The sequence below is a fragment of the Mauremys mutica genome, chromosome 11, assembly GCF_020497125.1.
Source record: "Mauremys mutica isolate MM-2020 ecotype Southern chromosome 11, ASM2049712v1, whole genome shotgun sequence".
Classification (NCBI taxonomy): Eukaryota; Metazoa; Chordata; order Testudines; family Geoemydidae; genus Mauremys; species Mauremys mutica.
In genome coordinates this window covers 54,161,707-54,182,981 of record NC_059082.1, presented here as the reverse complement: position 1 = coordinate 54,182,981, position 21,275 = coordinate 54,161,707, and the positions used below count along the sequence as shown (strand labels likewise).

Below are 21,275 nucleotides of genomic sequence, written 5' to 3'. Positions count from 1 at the left end.
TACAGCAAAGCCATTTATTTCATTTTCCTGCTCCCCCAACTCTCCATATGCAAAGCCACACGCTGCCTTTCTGCACCCCACAGGGGCACCAACAACTAAGCCACCTGGGAACTGCCACTAGCCAGGTAAGCTGCCACCTTCAACTCTTCCATGTGATACCAAAGTCATGAAACCTGGGAACACTAGGAGCACCCCTGGACTGTTCCTACAGGAGGCAGTTTCATTTCTGCACCTGGCATGGAGCTAGAGCTAGCAGACATGCCTCTTTTCAGTTGGGTTCACTTATTCCCCCACCCCTTCCCCAACACAGCTGTGACTGGGTTCACAATACTGCAGCAGGGGCCTAAAACCCCTCCTTGGAACAATTTAAAAAGTAACATTTCTGTTCATTAAAACAATACCTAAGCTGGGACATGAATGGAGCAGAGCATCCCTGTAAATTAAAGCAATCTAAGAGAGTCCTCGGGTAAGCACACGGACTCCGGAGGGGGGGCAGTTAAGAGAGAACTGGAAAGCTTGGTACTGTTTATGGGCCTTAAAAAATATAGCTTTCCATTGCTTCAGGCAAATCTAATCCCATCACACCTGAGGAGCAGTCACCTGGGCAGCATTTGCAGCCAGTGACTGTCTGGAAAGTTAGAAGAAAGTCTCTAGTGTCTTTGCCCATTTTTAACCAAGTCAAAAAAGAAAAAAATTCATCACTCAGCCATAGCCTCAGCCGCTGGCTCAGCGGCGGGCTCTGCTGCTGGCTCAGCCATTGACACAGCTACAGGCTGATTTGCCAACTCATTTGCTGGCTTAGCCACCATCTGATTGGCCGTCACAGCTGCTGTCACATTGGCCGTCACAGCTGCTGTCACATTGGCCGTCACAGCTGCTGTTGTCGTTGTCACATTGGCTGTTGTCACATTGGCTGTCACAGCTGTGGGCTCAGCTGCCGGCTTTTTTTGCTTCTGGGTGGCAGCCACCGCTTCTGCCAGCTTCTCCTCAGGCACCATATTCAAGACCTTCAGGGCAAAGAGCAGCTGGAATTTAGCAGTCCCGATGAAGGAGTTCCCCAGGAAGTTTGGCAGCCCGCCCATGCGGTCCTTCTGGGTGTACAAAGGGACACGGACCATTCCCATCACCTGCAACAGCACAAGCAATTCAGTAACAACAAATTGCACTTTCAGCCCACCCTCCGCACAAGCCCCACCAGCCACCCTGATCCATGAAGGTGCCATACCTCACCAGACCACACCCCAGCACCCAGACCATGCATGCCCTCCCCATACCAGCTCCCTTCCCCAGGATGAGCACAGGTGCCACATCCGACATGCCCAACCCCCAGCATGAATACCACACCCCTGCCCATTACTCCATACCAAACCCAGGTGATGCCCCACATACCCTCTGCAGAAGCACTCTAGCCCCAGTCTGACCACCCACCCTACCTACCCATCCCACCTGACCCAAACGAAGACCACTTCTTCCCTCCAGCATACTCCTTACCCATTTTACCATCCCACCTTTCCCTACCACTCCCCACCACCACACCCCCAACACCCCAGGTGTACCACCAACTGCCCCCCAGGGATGACCTATGTTCTGGGTCTATGCCTTGCCCTTCATACCACTCTGCAAGAATGCTGTGGCTCCAAGTCCCCCTCAACAGGTGCCAAAACCCAGGGTCACATTTAGTGCACACGCAGCATCACTCCTGGCAGATCACAGCATCGTACCCAGGCTGTACAAAGAGTCCTCCACCATCTGTGTTCTACATCAGGGGCATTAGATGACCTGGCACAAGCTCACCAACCCTGCCAGAGAATCCTGTAGCACCAGATTCCCCAGAAAGAAACTCATGTCTCTTTCTCTGACTTCTTACCAACTGATGTGCAATCCAAGCTGGGCCTAACACCTTGTTGATTAAAGCAAGGCACTGCCACACAGAAGATAACAGTTCCAGTCACAGACAACACATCCAGACCTCGCGTGATGCCCACCAGAGCTGAGGGTTACTTAAAGTTCACCCAACCCCCATGTCAGAGGCACTATCTTTATGACTGAAAAGCAATCAGAACTCCCCTTCAAAGTGCAGCACAAAGCCCTCCCTATCCTACCACATCCTTGCCAACTCCCCAGTGAAGGGCCAGGACTCACACCTAGGGACTGCCATGTGGCAGTGCATAGCACTCGCCAGTTGCCACTGGCAGCTGTTAACTGCGGTGCATTCCCCCGCCCAGCTGCAATGGATAGCAGCCCAGCAGGCCTAGTGAGGGAAGTTTCATTCCCTGATGATGTGAAGTCTCAGAGCTTCCAGACACCTCCCCCCCGAATACCCCACCTCCAGCCCGTGGTCCCGGGAATGCACCGCGCAGATCTCGATGGTGTGCAGCTCCTCCAGGGTCAGCTGCCTGGCGTAGAAGTGCGCCACCACGCGATGTGGCCCCTCTGTCAGGTGCGAGCACAGATAATCAGCTTCCGTCAGGCGCACACAGCCCAAACCCAAGCCCAGCACCCGATTCAGACCATCCTCCAGGGACCAGTAACGGCGATCCACGAACCCCCCAGGAAAGCCCAGTAGTCCGTCAAATCGCATCTGCATCTGCAATAGAGGCGCATTACGTTAATGGGGCACAGTACATAGCCCCAGGGATGCTGTGGGAGAGGAGAGGATACCCCCAGCCAAGAGCTGGACACTTACCACCACAGGAAACCTCTCCAAGACAAAGGGGCCAAACCACGTGAGGCACAAGACAGTCTATACCCTAATCAGAGAGGTTTGAGGCTTTATTGTACCCCTTTTCCATTGCCCCATTTGCTTCGGCACAATATTCTTTTTTTAATTGCCTTTGTGAAGGAAAACCTAAAACCTGACCCAGTGCTGGGCTGTCAGACAGTTTTTGTAGCTGAGAAGTGTGAACTGCCCCATTCATCTCACTAGGAAATAAGTGCTGAAGGCCAAACAGCTCTTTCACTGCAATCATTTTTAGCAAAAAATCCTGCTGCCTTGGTATTTGAGCAGTTTGATACTGTCAGTCTTGCCTACCCCTCCAATTTTTACCTAGTGGTAGCCCCAGAAAGCCCATTCCTACTTCTCTGCAGGACGAAGCTGAGCCTCAAGCGGGTCGCCTTCTTATGAGATACCCAGAGAATGACAAAACAGTACTGGGGAATCCTGACACATCAATACTGCACCATATGGAGAGCCTAAAAGGGAAACCCATCAGCCTAGTGCCACTGTTGGAGTCAGGTGACCTGCAAGCAGCCAGCACCAAGTCTTGACAAGTGTACCAGGCACATCACAGCCAGAGGACCAAGCCTACCAACCAGAGATACACAGAAAAGACACAGACACTGGTGAGCTCAAGGGGCTCATTCAGTCCCCACCTCCTAGCTACTGTCCAGGAGCAGAGTGCTAGTTTCAGAGCTCCATGTTTTGGATCAGCCTCAGATAGTGGATGGTTGAAAAATGTGAAGCTCCAGCCTCTGTACCTGCAGGAAGGGAGATGGAGCTCTCCTCTGCAGGCTGCTGTGAAGGGGGCATTTCTGCTGCTCTGCTCCTCCCCTACATCTGGGTTTTAATCCTTCTCAGGGTATGGCTACACTTTCGAGTTGCAGCGCTGGTGGAGGCTTTCCAGCACTGCAATTAGTAAGTGGCCACACCTGCAGGGCACTTCCAGCGCTGCAACTCCCTGGCTGCAGCGCTGGCCATACACCTCACTCAGCATGGGGAATAAGGATTGCAGCGCTGGTGCTGCAGCGCTGGTCATCAAGTGTGGCCACACACCAGCGCTGTTATTGGCCTCCAGGGTATAAGGGTGTATCCCAGAATGCTTTTAACTAAATTACTCCCTTTGTTTTGTTATGCAGCCTCTCTTTGTTTTGTTGTGAACCTCCGGAGCTCCCTTGCTACCGGAGCTGCTCTACTGGAGCTGCTTATCAGCTCCTGTTTGCTGTGATCAATCTGTGAACAATCAAATGAGATCCTCCTCCCTGCGTGATTCACAGGGGTTGAGTGTTTGCGTTTTGCTTGAGAGAAACGGGGGGAGGGGGCAGAGGGGGGAAAGAGTATGTTGGATGCAGGCTGTTTGCAGTTAACAGTAAGGGGGTGGGAAAATTTTCTGATTTTGCACAGTGTCAGTTCCAAAAATCCATTCTCTCTTTCCCCCCCCCAGTCCCTGTCACACTGCCCCACACCCTCCTCTTTTGAAAAGCACGTTGCTGCCACTTGAATGCTGGGATAGCTGCCCATAATTCATCACTCCCAATAGCGCTGCAAATGCTGCAAATGTGGCCACACTACAGCGCTGGTAGCTGTGAGTGTGGCCACACACCAGCGCTGGCTCTTCACAGCTGGACGACCAGCGCTGCAACTACCAGCGCTGCAGATTTGTAAGTGTAGCCATACCCTCAGTGACTACCTCCGGGCTCTGCTCAGCCCTTCCCAAAGTGCAGCCGAGTGAAAGAGACATGACTGTTGTCAGTTTCAATGTCACTTACAGCACTGTGGAGAGCAACAGCAAAACCCACCAGTCTTGTTTATTCACTTTGTTCTTGCTCAGCAAAACCCTGTGCGACAGCAGAGGCAATGGAACACCCCATCTGCAAACTCTGGCAGACAGAATTGCAGAGGTTCACATCTGCAAAGCCATCCTCACAGCCATATGGGCCATATAACAATAGGTAAAGACATATGCACACACACAGCCCCTCTCTATGGATTAAAGGGCCTATTCTGCAGCAGCTGCCAGCATAGAATCCACAGGCCTAGGGCGACGCTGCTAAACACGCTGGGATGGCTAGTGGTGTATAGGGGCAGAGGGTTAGCACGGCCAGGCAGGGTAGAACTAGCAGATCTGTGTTTGGGCAGCGACAAGCAGCCCGCAGGGAGTTGGTGCAGTAGCCCGGGGAAGGCCGCAGCCCTAGCCCTGAGCGGGGGTCCCAGCTCTCCATCCCGCCAAGGGGACTCATGACAGTCCCGCACCCTGAAGGTCGGTTCCCCGCTCCCAACCACAGGCCCCAATCGCCACCCAACCAGGCCCGGCTCCCCACTCCCGACCCCAGCCCTCGCCCAACCGGACCCGCCCCAGGCCCTACCCCAGACCCAGGCCCGGCTCCCCACTTCACCCAACCGGACCCACCCCAGGCCCTACCCCAGACCCAGCCCCAGGCCCGGCTCCCCATCTCGCCCAACCGGACCCAGCCCCCGAGCCCCGCCCCAGGCCCCGCCCCACGGAACCCGCCCGAGGCCCGCCCCAGGCCCCGCTGACCAGCACGGCGTAGCGCAGCGGGATGCGCCCGAAGAGCATGCCCGGGTTGGGCGCGTACAGCATGGCGTGGCACGAGTGGCTCCAGCCGGGCCCGAGCCGCATGGCCTCGTAGCGGCTCAGCGGCTTCAGCTCGGTCACGCCGGGCACCGAGAGGGAGGGCAACAGCCCCGCCGCGCCCGCGCTCCCCGTCAGAGCCGCCATCACCACACGGAGCCGCGACCAGAGAGAGGCCAACCCTCCTGTGTGCTGACCTATCACAGCGCTGCGGGGCGGAGCCACACCTGTGACAGCCAATCACCGAGCCCGCTGTCCGCATCCAGCCAATCACAACACGGCATGTGACACCAATGCAACAGCCATCACCCAATCCGGCCAATGCCATTCCCAGGAGGCGGGCACTGTAACGCCATTAGTGGCCCTAGTAGCCAATCAGATCAAAGCTGTGGGCAGCGAGGCGCGGCCGCGCGGCATGCTGGGTTCGGGCCAGGGCGGACAGGGGATCCTGACGCCCTGGCACAACTGACCAGGGCCCCCTCCCCGGGGGAGGGGGCGGGGCTAAGGCCCCGCCCTCCCCGTGACCTCAGTCTGCCACCCACAGTCGTGATTGGCTGCTGGGACCAAGAGGTGGGGCAGTGAGGAAAGGCAACGGGGGGCGGTCACTCAATGAGCTCCCGGGCCTGTTACCAGCGAGTGCGCCTGGATGGAGGAGCTGGGGGAGGTATTTGGGGCATGGTGACTCGACAGCAAGTGTGAAAAATTGGGACAGGGGGTGTGTGTGGGGGTAAATAGGAGCCTATATAAGAAAAAGACCCAAAAATTGGGACTGTTCCTATAAAATCAGGGCATCTGGTCACCCTGTGACCCTGGGCTGGGGGAGCCACACCGTGACCCCAGGCGGGAGGGGCTGGGGGGGGCAGTACCATGACCCTGGGTGGGAGGGGCTAGGGGGGCAAACTGTGACTCTGGGTGGGAGGGGCTGGAGGGGCTGCACTGTGACCCCAGGTGGGAGGGGCTGGGGGGGGCAGTACCATGACCCCGGGTGGGAGGGGCTGGGGGGACAAACTGTGACTCTGGGTGGGAGGGGCTGCACTGTGACCCCGGGTGGGAGGGCTGCACTGTGACCCCAGGCGGGAGGGGATGTGGGGGCAGTACCATGACCCCGGGTGGGAGGGCTGCACTGTGACCCCAGGCAGGAGGGGATGTGGGGGCTGCACTGTGACCCTTGGCGAGAGGGGCTGGGGAGGGCACACTGTGATCCAGGGGGCCTGTGCGGTGGCTGGCGATTGGGGGGAGTAGCTGGATGGAGAAAACTGGGTCGTGGGGGGTGTCCACGAGGTCTGGCCACTAATCTGCATTATTCTGTTCGGCCATTAGGTGGCGCTGCATGTAACATACCCTACTTAAGCTCCCCGCAGCCGTCCCTGGCAAAGCTTTAGGGACGAACACGTGTGGGGTGTGAGGGAGCTCTGTAGCCGGCGTCTACATCTGGTATACGTGACAGACGTGAGGCGAGATGGGCATTTGGGACTGCAGCTGGGTTTGGAGGGCTGCCCTCCCTCTCCCCAGATCCCTCTTCCGGCCCAGCACATCGCTCCTCTTGTGCACCTTGGACAGCGCTGTGCAGATGCTGGGGTGTGGGTGTCTGCTCCTGGCTGGGGATTTCAGAGGGAGCACGGTGGCCTTGGCTGGAGGATTACGCTCCCACCCCCTCACGCTCCCCCGAGCTTCAGTTACTGCAAAGTTGAGGTGGGAAAGCTCCGGCCATCCTGTTCACCCTGCCATGGGGACGGCCTGTTTGCTCACATTGCGGTGCTGGAAGGGGATGACTAGAGCTTCCTGTTCTAACTGGACAGGCTCCTGTCTCTGCAGTTGGTATCAAAACATTGGGAGTGGAGGAGACTGAGGTCGCTATTTCCTTCACAAATCAAAGGCAAAAGCCCAGCTCCAGCTCCCTGGTGCACCAGCCGTGGCTGAAGTGTCTCCAGATCAGCTGGCTCTGACCAAATTGTCAATAGCATCTGCTCAGCCCTTCTTGTTGGGTTCTTTTCAGAGGTTCTGGTGGGAATCAACCCTCAAATGATTGGGATTGAGGGGGATGGAGGGATTAAGGGGCTGGGGAAGGGGAGAGTGCTCTGCCCACACGGGATGATACTGCCCTCTTTAGTTACCTTCTCTTGGTTAAATGGAGTGCCTGCAGTCCACCTGGGGAGAGCTTGCACAGGCATATATATGGGCTGCCCTGCCTGGTGCCCTTCAATAGCTCCATGGTTCACGCAGGGTGCTGTAGTGTGCTTGGAATGATGCCCTTGGATCCCTGGTTTGAGTCCAGCTGGGAGGAATGGTCCCTCTCCTGAAAAACAGCTCTCCCAGGGCCGCTCGCACAAAGCATGTTAACAGCTGCCTGGCATTTGCTGCCAAAGCCTTAGACTTCCCTTTGGAAGCAGAGATGTAAGGAGATCTGTGAGTGAAGGAGTGACTGGATGAAGCAAGGACACCCAGGGCCTTCTCTGAATAGAAATGTGGAGGTTGTACCTCGAGGGCAGCCCATGGGGTGAAGGTGGGCCTGTCCCAGACATCGCTCTCTGGCTATAGATGTTGTAGTTTAGAGGGTGCTTCTCCAACTGTAGGTCTGAGGGAGGCAGCCCCCGTTCCAGGAATAAAGCAGTCCAAAACCAGCAAGGGCAAACCAAATAACATTGGAGCCCACAAAGAGTCCAGGCTCCCCCAGCAGTTGCCTGAAAGGTAAGAGGACTGGGGTGTCTGGGAAGGGGGCCTGGCTCCCTGACCCCTCCTGTCTTGAGGACATTAGGCTGAGGGCCCTGGGTTCCAAACCAAGTAAGGATGATCCCTCTACTTCAGGGGATGCAGACAGCAGAGGCTCTTCAGCCCTCTGGGTAAGCAGCCCCTTGGGCTGGGGAACTCTTCTCTCTGAGTGCCACCTGTATGTAATTTGGGTCCTCCCTTTTAAAGGGCCACCCCTCTCCAAGTTTGACAAGCTTCCCACCTGTGCCAGGTTGGGGCTGACTGTGCCCAGCTGAGCTCTGTAACCCCTTCCTGCCTGAGGGGTGAGAACTGGCCTGTCCCACCACAGGAACATAAAGGGTTCACATCTCCCAGGCAGCAGGCACCGAGCCAGGCACTTAGAGCACTCCTGCAGCTGGTTGGTTGGCCATAAGGATTCCTTTCCTTCCACCCCCAGGTAGGGGCAGAAGCTCTTTCCTCGCCCTCCCTATTTCACAAAGGGGGGAGTGCACTTAGGTGCTGAGTATGAAGCTGTCCTCATTGAAAAGGGCCTCCTTTGGCAAAGGCACCTGATGGGCCTGCCAAAGTCAGGATTGAACCAGGTAGTCAGTGCTATGTTTGCCTGGGGGCACTGAAGTGCTGGGCTTTGACTTTTTCTCTCAGGGGAAGGGCCTTGGTAATGTGCCATGAAGCTTTAGTGCAAAACTTGCTTGAGACTTCAACTATCACAGCTGCTGTGCAGGTTCTTTTAGCAGCTGTCCCGCCCAGAGCCAGAACCTTGGATCAACAACCCTGCTGCTTCCCGTAGTGCTGTGAGGAATGAGCCACCCATGTGCCACAGGTATTTCAGAGTTGGGCCAACACACTCACCAGGAATTGACCCCCTCCCCTCCTACCCCAGTCTGGCAGGTATCCCTAGACCAGCACAGCCTGTGGTGTGCCCTGAGTGTCTGGATTTCTGAACGCAGTTTGAAATCCCACACGGGAAATGCATTTATTTTCACAAGCTCTTTTCGGGGGCCGGCTCCACAGCCTGTTTCTTGCAGAAAGGAATTGGTTACCTAACACTCAGCCTGCCTGGATGCAGGTGGTAGATTCTGTATGAGTGTACACAGGATTATAGTCCTAGGGCCATGGCTCTTTGCCTCCCGCTCAGACCTTGACCTTATTTAGCCCAAAATCCCACAGTGCAATCTGACCTTGGCCCACCATAGCCAGGACATTCAGTGATGTCTACTGACCTGTATGCCAGGGGAAGGGGGTGACCCATTGACGAGTGACAGCAATAAAAGCACTGTGTTTGCACATGGGTGAGGGGTCACATACCCCTCTGGTGGCCGATGTGTATGGGATGAATTTGTGGCTGCAGAAAGGTCCCCAGGATGCTGTGGCAGAGCTTTGGTTGGGGGGCCCCAGTGTTGGTCACCTGTAGGTCTAGTGGCGACTGGTATCCTTGGCAGCCTACACTGGCCAAGAGTCAAACAGGGTGGGGCGGGACAGGGGGTGCTGCCAGCTAACACCCAAAGCCTTTCAATCACCAGCATATTCCAGCCCAGCGTGATCCCTGTCTCTGCATCTCACAAACCCTTCAGCATATCTGGCCACGTCTGTGCCAACACAGCAGAGAATGAGGTGGATTCCCATCCCATGAGCTTCCCCCCACATCCTGGACAGCCAACACCACCTAGTTGCAACTTCCCTGGGCTAGGTCAGAACCGGTGACCTGGCCATGGGTCCCTGGCCCAGGCCCCCTTCCTGCCTCCCTCTCCCCAGCCCTTGCTGGCTGTTGGTGGCTTCCAGAGTCCAGCTCTGGTGGCCAAAGCTCAGCATTTGGCCTCCCCTTTGAGGCCCTGGGGTGGGGAGGAGAAAGAGGAATATTGGGGTTGAAGGGTCTAGGACTAGAGTCCAGGGGAGAGTGAATGTGTCAGGCATTGGGACTGGCCCCAGGAGCTGCTTCAATAAGTTTGGGTCAAATAAAAGCTGCTCAGGCAGAGTCCTGCTGCCAGGCAGAGCTGCACTCCTATCTAGCCCTACTCTGCCCCAGAGCCAAGGCTCACCAGGGAGTGGGTGCAAATAGAAGACTCTAAACACAGTGTGACTTGGGGGGAGGCAGCAGTGTGGCATGCATGTGCATTGAGGTCCTTGCCGGTGCCTCCTGAGGCTGTTTGATTTCTTTCCTTCCAAGAGACCCCCCTCTGCCCTTCCTCCACCTGCACCCCCTCCCGGCCTCTGAGTAGCTAGGGCTGGGGCTGTTTAGTGTATCAGACTGGTGAGGGGAAGTGCTGAAGCAGAGGCTAAGGTGTCCAAGCTTTGCAGCCCTGAAGACCATGCTGGGACCTATAACATCCAAGGACTGGATCATGTGCTTTGATGGGGAGGGAAATGCTGTAGCTGGTGTTTAAACTGGGCTAAGAAAAGTCTGGGGTCTGTTATTGTTCATGGAAGGTTAGAGCAGGGGACTGGGAGACAGGACTCCTGGGTTCCATTCCAGCTCTGTCCTGGACTTGCTGTGTGACCTTGAGCAAGTAACTTTCCCTCTGAGGCTATGCCTCAGTTTCCCTACCTTGGGTTTTGTCTGTGGATGGAACATGGTGAAGGTGCCACATTTAAATACAGTCACACTGCCCTTTGCCAGCAGCCAGCTCATCTGGGATGCAACTCAGAGGCCTCATTTGGGGTAGGATATACACACTGTCATCCCATGTGCTTGGAGCTGTGCCTGTGGTCTCCATGGCCCCTGCTCTGGCCTGTATGGGCTGCTGCATGCTGGGATTTGCAGGCTCTGGGAGCTGCAACATGCATTGCAGCTGGCGTCGCTCTAGAGACTTTTCTGGGCCTCCTCTGAAGGGCTGATTTTCAGAGGTCCTGAGGCTTTGGAAGCTGCAGGTGGTTGAACATCTCTTATTCCCCAGCTCTCACACAAGCCGCCCACTGGCAAAGGAGCTATGTGGAAGACGCTTTCCCCTCTTCCCGAGTTTCACAGGCAGCCAGCTCTGGCGATTTCAACAGGAGCCTCCCAACAACTGGTGTTTTTCTTAAAGCCTGGGCTCCTGGAGTCAGGTGATGATGTGAGACTCAGCTTGCATTTTAAAATCCATTCCTAGCCCTGGTGGTTGTGGAGAAAAGCTGGAAAACGTGACACCCCCCCCAAAGGCTCTGAGACCAGGAGACCAACGGGGAGACGAAGCCAGATGTAGGATTTCTAAAAATCTCCTGAGGTTTAAGCCAACCTCGTGGTCTGGAGGCCCAACTTGTGCTCTTGCTCCCTGCCCCTCAAGTCAAGGTGCTTTTCTTTGTCCAGCATGATAATTTATAGAGGATCCCTAACTGCGAGCGGGCTGGGAGCCTCCCTCCGGGTTTCATTGGCCACAAGGCACAAGGGACTCCAGACACCCGCAGCCAATGGGACGCCCGGGATCGGTTTAAAGGGCCCCCTGCAGCCCTACAAAAGGTGATGCGGGCGCCCTGCCAGGCCAGCTGGGCGGATGGGGCGGTAGCAGGAGGCGCGGAGTGTGTCTGTACCAGGCCAGCCAGGTGCCCCCCCTGGGGACGCCGCCCCCAGCCCGCACCTCTCTGCAAAGGTAAGAGCTCCGCTGCCCCGGGTTAGTCCCCTGCAGTTCAGCCCTGGGTCTGGCAAGTTCGAGGGACAGACGCCCCTCCCCGCTCGGGCACTGCCCCAAGGGGCTGCTGTTCCCCAGCACCCGGGCTGCGAGGCACGCAACGAGCGCATCGGGTGGTTTGGGCAGACGTGCAGGCATCGGGTTTGGATCTGGATCTCGTCTGAACGTGGCTCCTTTCCTGATCCGCCCCCAAAGGAAAGGCTGGATGGGGAGAGCAGGTCCCGGGGCGGGGGGGTTGGCTTTGCAACGCTGGCTCTGTCGGGAGGCACCAGGAGCTGGAGCTATGGGTCCGATCGGATCCGTGCCTCTAGCCTAGTTGCATAACCAGTGTCGTGTTCACTTTGTGGGTGGTGGCAGAGGGGGTCTCTCAGACGTTAGGAGCTGTGAGGGCTCTTCATCCCCTGCCTGGGTGGGGAGGGGGAGATTGCCTTCAGCGGGGGGTCTGGGGCTTGGCCAGGAACTCTTGTGTCCTGGCTCTGTGTGACCTGGAGAGACTAGCTCTGTGCCTCAGTTTCCCTGTCTGTAACAGGCTACGCTTGACATTGCCCTGCCTCCCAGGTGGCAGTAACCCCTGAGTGCAATGCAGTCAGGGACTCTCATGAAGCCTGCTGTGGGTCCGGCTGTGTCAGGCATAGAGTGGAAGGGCCCCTCTTGTAGATGCCCCAGGTTGGCTCTGCCTGGCTCCAAGCTGCCTGCTGTAAGGTTTGCTGAAGAGCCCAGGAGCCGTTGAGTGAGAGGAGACTTTTTGGGCTGCCCCATCCTGCCACCTCTCTGGTCTGCTGGGCAGCTAGCGATGGGTCTGGTTCTCCAGGCTCTCTGCCACGCTTGTGGCTGCTGTTCCATTCTCAAGCTGCTAGTGCCTGGGGCCACCCTGAGCTGCCCTCCCCCGTGGCATTGTGTTCCCCGTTTGCTGTGCAGCACGCCCGCTCTGTGGGTGCACTACTGTAATGAGCATCAATGTGAGCCCTTTAGTGGCAGCATTTGGCCACCTGTGGGAACAGGAGAACGCCTCCCTGGAGGCCTCCTCAGCACTTTGTTTTCCACACTGCACGTCCCAGGTGAGCAGGGCAGAGCCAGCTGCCAGTGTAACTCATCTCTCAGCAGGTGGATTCTGTTTTGTTTGCAGGTGGCAATTGCTCGGTCTTTGTCTCCGTGCTGGCTGCACAGCTCCGTCCATTGCCTGTGGGGCTGGGGCTGGGGAGCAGGGGACTCCAAGTCTGGGCACTGCGCTCACTCAGCGCAAAAGGGGCATGTGCATTTGAGGGAGCGTTTTCCAAGGGTGCGAACTAGCTGATTCCTTGCCATTCTCCTTGGCGCTCCTTGGGCAGGTCCCTGTACTGCCTCAGTTCCCCAGGTGTAAATGCAGATGGTAACGCAGGGTTGGAAGGGGCTTTGAGGTCCCTGCTTGAAGGTGCCACAGATATGCATGTTATATTGTGCTGGAGGCTCCTCCAGCAAGGTCTGACTGAGCTCTTCCCTGAGACCTAGTAATGAGCTGGGGGTGGGGGGCTTCAGGGCCAGACTGTATTTACATGAACACACCCACTCTGCCTAGGTGCAAGCAGGCAGAGCTGTGTTGCCCAAGTTCTCAGTTCTGGCTGGTGCTCGGGTACAAATAGCTTTAGAGCTGAATACAGGGATCATGAAACATTATCCTTAGTGTATGAGTGAAGGGCAGCAGGCCTGATTGAGGGGGCTCACCCTCCACTGAACTGAACTCACTAAGCAGAGGGTTCAGATGCCCCCTGCCAGCAGAGGGGGAGGAGTTTGTGCCTGTAGGTTTTGGGTCTGCCTAAGGTGACCTGTTCCACACAACTGGTTGCTAGAATTCCTGCTAATCAGGTCTTAGTGCTGACTTGCTTGCAGCAGCGAGGTTCCCCCACTGAGAGCTGAAATCACTGAGCACTGGGCGCACAGGGGAGAGGCCAGGGGCAGCAGACAAATGCAGCTGCAGGGAAGGCATTGCTTGAGGTTTCTTTCCTCCACCGTTTAGTTTTCCCTGATTACTGGGCGGGGGCTTGAGCCAGTTCTGTGTTGCATTGTTAAGAGGGACCCCTGGATATTGAAAACCCGGCCCTGGTTGCTGCCAACTCCACCCAGCAGAAGGGCTATGCTCCCAGGGAAAGATCCACATGGCTGTGCTGACCCCAGCAGCTCCTGGAAGCCCTGGCCTTAGCTGTCCATACTTGCAGCCTGGGTCTCTCCTCCCTCCACCCCGAGCTGTCCTCCCCTGGGGTGCTTCTCACAGGGAGCTGTGCAGGGCATGGGAGAGGGCTGGCCTATGGCTGATGTGCCTCTGCTCTGCCCTGCAGTGGGACTGGAGGGAGCGTGTCAGCAGAGGATGCCCATCCTCGTCTCACCCGACATCGCTGCCCGGTTCAAGGAGAAGTGGCTGCTGCTGCACCCCGAGGACCGGGACAATGCAGGTGGGGCTGTGACCTTGGATGACAGCCTCACCAGCCTGCAGTGGCTCCAAGACTTTTCCATCGTCACCACTGATCCAGAGAGACCACCTGTCCCCAGCTATCCTGTCCAGCAGCCTCCCCAGCAGCTCTTCCAAGGGTCCGAGGCCCCGGCCAGCCCACCAGCAGGAGACACTGCAGCCAAGGGGATGCCCCCACGTCTAGGCAAACCCACCTCCACAGCCACCTCCCCTGGCACCAGCTACCTGCCTGGCCTCGGCGCCGCAGAGATCGATTACAAGAGCAACCCTGGGATGAAGCCCCCTTACTCCTACGCCACCCTCATCTGCATGGCTCTACGGGCCAGCAAGCAGGCCAAGGTCACCTTGTCAGCCATCTACAGCTGGATCATGGAGAACTTCTGCTACTACCGGCACGCTGAGCCCAGCTGGCAGGTGAGTTAGTGGCTTGAATAATTAACAGCCCTGTTGAGGCGATGGACAATGGAGGCTTCCGTCTGTCACCACGAGGACCGGGGCTCCGCAGGCTGATAAATGAGCCGTGGTATTTGATTCCTTCTGCCTCGGTCACCCCCATCAAGGCTGCTTGTGCCGGGAAGGGGAGTGCAGGGCACTGTTCCTTTCTCTCTCTTGCTTCTTGGAAGACCCCAGCAAACACCGTGTTTAGCTGTGGGGCTGCTCCTCCACAGGTGTCATCTGGAGTGGGGGATGCTGGAAAGGTGGCTCATCCATCCTCTCTTTCTATGGGGCCTTTCACTCTACAGGTGCTAGAGCGGGTGTCTGCTTGGGACTGAAATGCAGCCACCTCTGGGGCGGGTGACGGCTGTGGGAGAGCTCCTAGCAAACCTACCGAGCAGTCTCCTCACTCAGTGGGTCAGCTCTGCCTGCTCGTCACGGCCATGCGAATCGTGTCCCTGCCCTCTGCTGTGTGGAGAGGAGCTTGCTGGGATTTCAGAGGGATAAGTGACAAGACGGGGGAGGGGGGGCAAGAGCCAGTGTCCCTGGGTTCATCAAAAGCCCCTTGCTATAAAGAACGGGGGATGAACAAACCTGGCTTGTGTGTCTAGACCCAGGGCTGCTAATGGGGCCATCTGAGCTCCGGCCGGGGGGTCCCAGGAGGCATTGGTAGGTCTCTGACCATGCTGACAAGTGAGAAAGGGGCAGATTTGACCCCAGGTATGTTGTCCCTGCTCCTGGGAGCTGCCTCAGAGGGCGTAATGCTTCCAGGCACCCATGCTACCCACCCCGAGCGTTTCGACACCATCGTGCCGGTCCCAAAGACTCGGGAGAGTCACTGAAAGCCTGTGATCCTAACACAGGAAGCAGTGGGTGTCTTTTCCCCTCTGGGTGTGAGAGCCACTACGGACCATGTTTTCCAGCTTCTCCCCCCAACACGCATTCTTCTTAGACCGAGCTGAGGTCCCCATTAGCAACACACCAAGGCTGCGCGCTCCTGCTGGGTGGCGTCAGGGCAGGTTGGACTAAGTAGTGCCAATCCGTGGGGCTGCTGCCAGACCCCCTGGCGGCTGCAGCTTAATTCCAACCCAGCCACCCCCAGCTCCAGGGGGAGCCAAGCCCATGCAGCTAAGTCCTGGCTCCACACGGCCCCTTCCCCTGGTGTTCCTGCAGCAGGTGCTGCTCTGCCCAGCCGGCTCTCTGGGGGCAGGGCAGAGAGCCTCAAACACAAAGGACTAGTCCATGGTGTCTAAGCCCACAGGGGCTCTTTGCTGGGACGCCTGGAGTGTTGCAGGAAAGGAGCTGGGCAGGGTGGGGGTGACACCTGCCCAGCGTGTCCCAAAGAGCCCTCGCTGCCAACATGGCACATCCAGCCCAGCGCTTCCCCCACAGGCCCCACCTTAGCTTGCCAGTGGTCTTATAAGCCTCGGGCTCAGAAAGGTGCCAGGGGCAGCTCTGGGGTGGGGCATCTCCCTGGCTGCAGCCTATGTACCCTTCGCTCCTGAGCCCAGCTGTGGGGGAGAGTGCTCCAGCGTCTGTGGCCCATTCAGCTGGATGGGGCTGTTTGTGACATGGGGAGTTGGTTCAGGACCTGCCCGTGCCTTCACAACAGCCGCTGCATAGCCCTTGGGGGTGGGGGTGTCACTGCACTGGGGACCAGGGCTGCCTTAACTCCTCAAGTGGACAGGCTCTTCTCTGCACTCGGCCCAGAGCTGCCTGTCAGGGGGGCAGGGAAGGGCCCTGTATCCATATCTGGAGGCTAAGGGACAGCCCTGACCGGTGGAGGATGCTTCAGCTCCAGCACAGCCTCTGCAGGGCAGCCCCCAGAGCAGAAGGGCTTGGTGTTAAGGCCCCATTGAGATGCACGGGGCATTTTCCCATATCAGAGAGCGCCGGGGTCAGGCTCTCAGCAGACTCAGGCAGATGCCCCGCGTTGGTCGCACTCTGGACACATTTCTTCCCAGCCGGGACTGAAAGCGGAGATTCTGCTCTGCATGTGACTGAGACCTTTGCCTGGCCTGTAGCACCTGAATCTCCTGGCCCCCAACCCCAAACACTCAAATAGTGAGTCACATGTATGTTACCCTGCTGGCCCCATCTGTACAATGAGGCCTGGATATTGGCAATGTGCAAAGCTGGCAACCCTGCAGGGATATGGGGCCACCCCATGCACATTAGTGGGACATGGAGCGGTGAAGGGACTGGTTAGATTGGGTAAATGCTGCTAATGGTTGGGACTGGGAGTCAGGAGACCTGGTTCTGATCCAGTTTCCTCCCCACATGAGTCACTTAGGCCCAAATCTTCAAAGATCTTTAGGTGCCTAACTCCCATGGTCCCTAATGCCCAGTGCCTCAGTTTCCCCATCTGTCCAATGGGGCTAGTGCTATGCACTTTCTAGGTGCTGGGAGGGCTCAGCAGGTCCAGGTACTGCTGGCCCCTCCATGCCGCTGTGTCCTTCATGGGCCTGTTCCTCCTTCTCTTGGCTGCAGAATTCCATCCGGCACAACCTGTCCTTGAACAAATGCTTCCGGAAAGTGCCGCGGCAGAAGGACGAGCCAGGCAAGGGGGGCTTCTGGGAGATCGACCCTCAGTATGCCCATATGTTCGTCGACGGTGTGTTCAAGCGGAGACGGCCGACAGCCGCACCCTACAGCCCAGCACGGCAGCGCCCTGCCCTGGAGGCTGAGTGCAGCCTCTTGTCCCCCATGCCCCACCTGGGGGATGGGCAGCCAGGGCACACCCCTCACCAGGCCACCCGCTGCCTGCTGCACCAGCACAGCCAACGCTGCCCCCTGCTGGATGCCCCCAGCCCTCTGCCGAAGTGCAGCTGCCCAGCAGCCAGAACTGCCCAGTCCCCTCTGCTGCCCTCTAGTGGCAGAGATGCAGAGGCCCTGCGAGGAGAATTCGACTGGGCCGATGCCTTTGACGACGTCTTCCGGGGAAACGGCAGCAATTTTGAGGACCTGGATATTAACGCAGCACTCAGCTCGTTGTCCACGGAGATGGACCTCGCCATGCAAGGCAGGTACATACCCCCTGCTGGCAAGTGGGGCACCCCGGCTACCAGTCACCCCAGCCCAGGGGCTTCCCACTGGGAGGATTTCACCCCCTTTGCCGACACCCCCCAGCATCCCTGGGAGGAGGCGAGGGGGGAGGCGCTCAGCAACCCCTGGGGCTTTGAGCAGGGCTTCAACTTCTGTGATGGCTTCCTCAGTGAGACGCAGCCCTGGGACAAAGTCGACACCTTCATGTGATCCTCTTCTCTCCTCTGGGGTGGGGCCCCTGGGCTGCAGCGCCCAGCCCCCCAACTGATTGCTCTTCTGACTGCCCCTCGCTCAGCTGAGCTGGAGCCGAGCCCTGCCAGGTTGCCGAGGTGCGAGCGTTCCCCTGCAGGGAGCGCTGGGCCCCTGCCCCTCTCCTACCCCCTGGCATGAAGGCAGGCTGAGTCCCTCCTGCTCTCCCAAGCACTACGTGGGCGAGGCCCTGTCCCTCCCCGACTGCCAGCGCCCGCAGCTTTCTGAGCCCTTGGGCAGGGGTCACACTGGGAGTCCATCTCCCCCACACACACACACCCCCCCAGCAAGCTGTAATGCCGCAGCCCGGTGACTCGGCTGGGAAGTGACTGTTGCAGGGCCAGCTGGACCCTGGCCCTGAGCCCCAGGAGGCTCTGTGCCCCGTCATGGCCCCCAGGCTGCAGGGGAGGCCAAGGGGGCAGCAGCTGTGGGACAAGACCACGGGGGCACCTGAGGAACCTGCCGGGGAGGGAGCTCCGCGAATGGCATCGTGCCCCAAACAGGCCAGGACGGCCCAGGGCAGGAGGGAAGAGCTGGCACCAGAGTTGCGTAGCCTGCCCAAGCAACACCGCTCTGGGTGACCTGCTTCCTTGGGCTGGGAGGGGCCTCCTGGTATTGCCCCAGCCTGGCAGAGGGAGGGGCTAGGAGGGAGCAGCCCTGCCATGGGGTGAGCCCTGCTGCCAGGGCCCAGGTATTCAGTGACTGGCATGGAGACCCAGCTGCTCCTCCTGCTGGGAGCTGCTGCTGCCCAGCCAGGGAGGGGCATGAGCCGGCAGTGAAATCCCCTCCTGCACTCACCCATTGCAGTAGCTGAGCCTTGAGCTGCAGGTCTGCCAGGCAACCCAAAGGTGCCTCCCCTGGCTGTGTGCTGCTCTGCGCCTGCGAGGGAAGCACCTCGCTCTGCAGCAGGGCCCCAGCCAGCTTCACCTCTCCCCAGGAACACTGGGCCTCATCCGGGCGGGCTGCTAGGCATAGCAGCCTCCCCTCCCCCTCAGGGCGAAGATGGCAGAGCTCACCCTGCCTTGGGAGTGGCCTGTGCTACCCTCTGGAGCAGGAAGCCAGCGAGGAGCAGAGGCAAACGGACCAGCTAGGTCCTGTTCCCTCCTGCCTCTGCCATTATCCTGCACTGTGACCTCGGGCACGTGCAGCTTGGTGCCTTAGTTTCCCCATCTGTGAAATGAGAATGATGCTGGGCCCCCTTGTCACACATATGAGTGACACTGTTACTGTCCAGCCTGCCCCACAGAGCCAGGCTGGCACCGCCCCACTTCAGCAGAGCATCTCTCTGAGCCACCTCTGGTCTTAGCTGAGCACATGAGTCAGTGAGCCTGAGTTTACACTGGCCACATCCCACGTGGGGCTACAGGCTGGCCCGAGCTCCCAGCATGCCCTGCTCCAGCCAGGGCTCGGCAGCATGGTGGGATGGCCACACAGTGAAGAAAGTGGCAGTGGGGAGCCAGCCTGGGTTAAAACTGGGGCAGAGGGGAACATCGCAAACTCTCCGAAGGGGGGGCCCTGCTGCCACCGTGCCGCAGCTCTGCGAGATGGTGCATTCTGGGAACTGGGCAGCTGTCCCATGGCGCTGCCAGCCCTGAGGCCATGCACTAAGCAGTGCCAGCAGCATGCAGGACAAGGATCTTACCGCTGGGAGGGAGGATGGTGGCAACGCAGGGCCACTTAGAGACCTGCCCAGGCTGCAGAAGCAGGGTGCTGCAGGGAACCCCAGGCTAGCCAGCAGCTGGGGTGAAGCACTGTCATCTGCCTGGCTTACTGACCAAGTATGAACCCAGCTGCCCCCATGCCCTGAGCTGAACTTTCCCAGGCACCCCCAGGGCCAGCACCACCCACAGTGCAATTGCGGCTGTGGCCCCTGCCAGGCTGGGAAACACCAGTCATGTCAGGGGGCGACATGGCTCTTGCTGCTGCAGGTCCCCTTTCCACCTGCTCGAGCCGCTGGAGCCATGCTGCAGGCTGTGAAGGGGGCAGGGTTGCTCGAAGGAGACAGAGGTTAAAGCCAGCAGCGGTGAGGGGTCCGAGGGCTTGACCCTGCTGGTGCTGCCAGCTCCTAGTGCTTATTGTGAACTGCCCACTGGTGCAGTCCCCACAGCTGGGGCTGAGGTGGCCTCACGCAACAGCTCCTGGGAGATTCAGCTCCTGTCCAGGGCCCAAGGTGGCCACGCAGGGAGGGAGGTGGGAGCTGGGTTGAGGATGATCGGCTTAGAGCTGTTATCCTTAGCTAGCAATGGTACTAAGAGTAAGGATGTAAAATACTAAACGGTTAACCGGCCCCAACCGTTAGCCCCAGCCCCATGGGCCAGCCAGCCAGAGCAGCCCCAGCCCCTCTCCCTTTTATTGGCTAACCGTTTAAGTGACCTAATTTTAATCATTTAAACAGTTAACTTTTTTAATGGATATTTACATCCCTACTGAAGAGGGAACAGAAGCAGCGTGGGAGAGGGAGAAAGTGTGGCTGTGGTTGTTCCCTTCCCCTCCCTCCCCCCCACCTGAGCGATTCAGCTGGCAGCCCAGCTCTGCAGGGCCAGGCCGCAGGCATTCTTGGAGATTTCAAAAACAAAGCACAAAATCTCAATGGATCTGTGGAGTCTTCTCAAACCCATGCCCGTGGGAGCCGTGCCTGAGCTCCCGGAGGGCAAATGAGCTGGGCTGAAGCACGTCCTTGTAGCCTTTAGCCTGAAATCACTGGGTTTGCAATGGCCCTGCAACCTGGCTGAAATTGTAAACATGCACATTCACGTGTGTCAGAAGAGTCCGACTTAACGTTTCCCACTTCCACCCACATCCTCGCATCCCCTGCCCTTCCTGGGCCTCGGACACAGCGTCATGCAAACGGCTCCATACGTGTTGCTCAGGTCACAGTGATGACTAACTCTCCACCAGCGCTAAGTGCACCTGTGCCGAAGTGACATGGACCGGGCAGCGCCTGTTCCCTGGATGACGTGCTGGGTGCTGCTGACTGTGTTCTTTCCCTGCCGGTGTCTGAGCATGCAGGGAACGGGCCTGCCGACCTGGCATGGCGCTGCGTTTCCTGGGAGAAACCACAGGCTGAAGTCTCGGACTTGTGTGGATTTTTGCGTTTATTTCCCTTGGGTTTTGTTTTGTTTTGTTTTTATTGTAAAAGACAAAAAGAATAAAAATGGATCCCTGCAACAGTGTGGCGTTCAGTTCCAGAGTTCACAGCTCATTGCGTGTGCTGGGATTGTGCCCGGCTGCCACCCAGCACACAGCGGCATGGCTCCTAATGCCAGACTGAGAACACACCAGCCCATTGGTGTGCCAGGCAGTTCTAACCCCCGACGGGGAGGAGGTGGCAGGGCAGCCGAGCTGAGCAAGCCTGGTGTGGCGGGCAGGGCTGATGCCGGCTGGGCTGGCTAATATGGGCATTGCTGCATCCAGGGGTGCAAATCTCCAGCACGGGGTTCCCTGTTCCAGACGTGAACGTGCCAGGAGCCTCTGTGTCCCAAGGCT

General features: G+C 58.1%; 2 protein-coding genes across 9 annotated transcripts; one reads left to right on the top strand and one right to left on the bottom strand.

Annotated features, from left to right (window-relative positions):
* On the bottom strand, positions 1-5,493 carry NUDT16L1 (nudix hydrolase 16 like 1). 2 transcript variants are annotated; one of them, XM_044980055.1, is made up of 3 exons: positions 5,256-5,493; positions 2,327-2,587; positions 1-1,127 (listed from the first exon to the last, which is right to left on the bottom strand). In XM_044980055.1, the coding sequence occupies exons 1-3, from the start codon at positions 5,454-5,456 to the stop codon at positions 699-701; spliced, it is 891 nt and encodes a 296-aa protein (XP_044835990.1). In that variant the 5' UTR covers positions 5,457-5,493; the 3' UTR covers positions 1-698. The 2 variants fall into 2 exon arrangements, with proteins under 2 accessions (XP_044835990.1, XP_044835991.1); XM_044980056.1 differs by lacking the exon at positions 2,327-2,587 and having other exon boundaries at positions 5,256-5,492.
* Positions 5,494-5,940: 447 nt separating this feature from the next.
* LOC123344481 (forkhead box protein J1-B-like) lies at positions 5,941-20,948 on the top strand. 7 transcript variants are annotated; one of them, XM_044980756.1, is made up of 4 exons: positions 7,920-7,997; positions 8,661-8,838; positions 13,930-14,474; positions 16,986-20,948. In XM_044980756.1, exons 2-4 carry the CDS (start codon positions 8,817-8,819, stop codon positions 17,748-17,750), a joined length of 1,332 nt encoding a protein of 443 aa, XP_044836691.1. In that variant the 5' UTR covers positions 7,920-7,997; positions 8,661-8,816; the 3' UTR covers positions 17,751-20,948. The 7 variants fall into 7 exon arrangements, with proteins under 7 accessions (XP_044836694.1, XP_044836693.1, XP_044836691.1 ...); XM_044980757.1 differs by having other exon boundaries at positions 7,979-7,997; positions 8,740-8,838; XM_044980759.1 differs by lacking the exons at positions 7,920-7,997; positions 8,661-8,838 and adding an exon at positions 5,941-5,973.
* Positions 20,949-21,275: the final 327 nt, after the last annotated feature.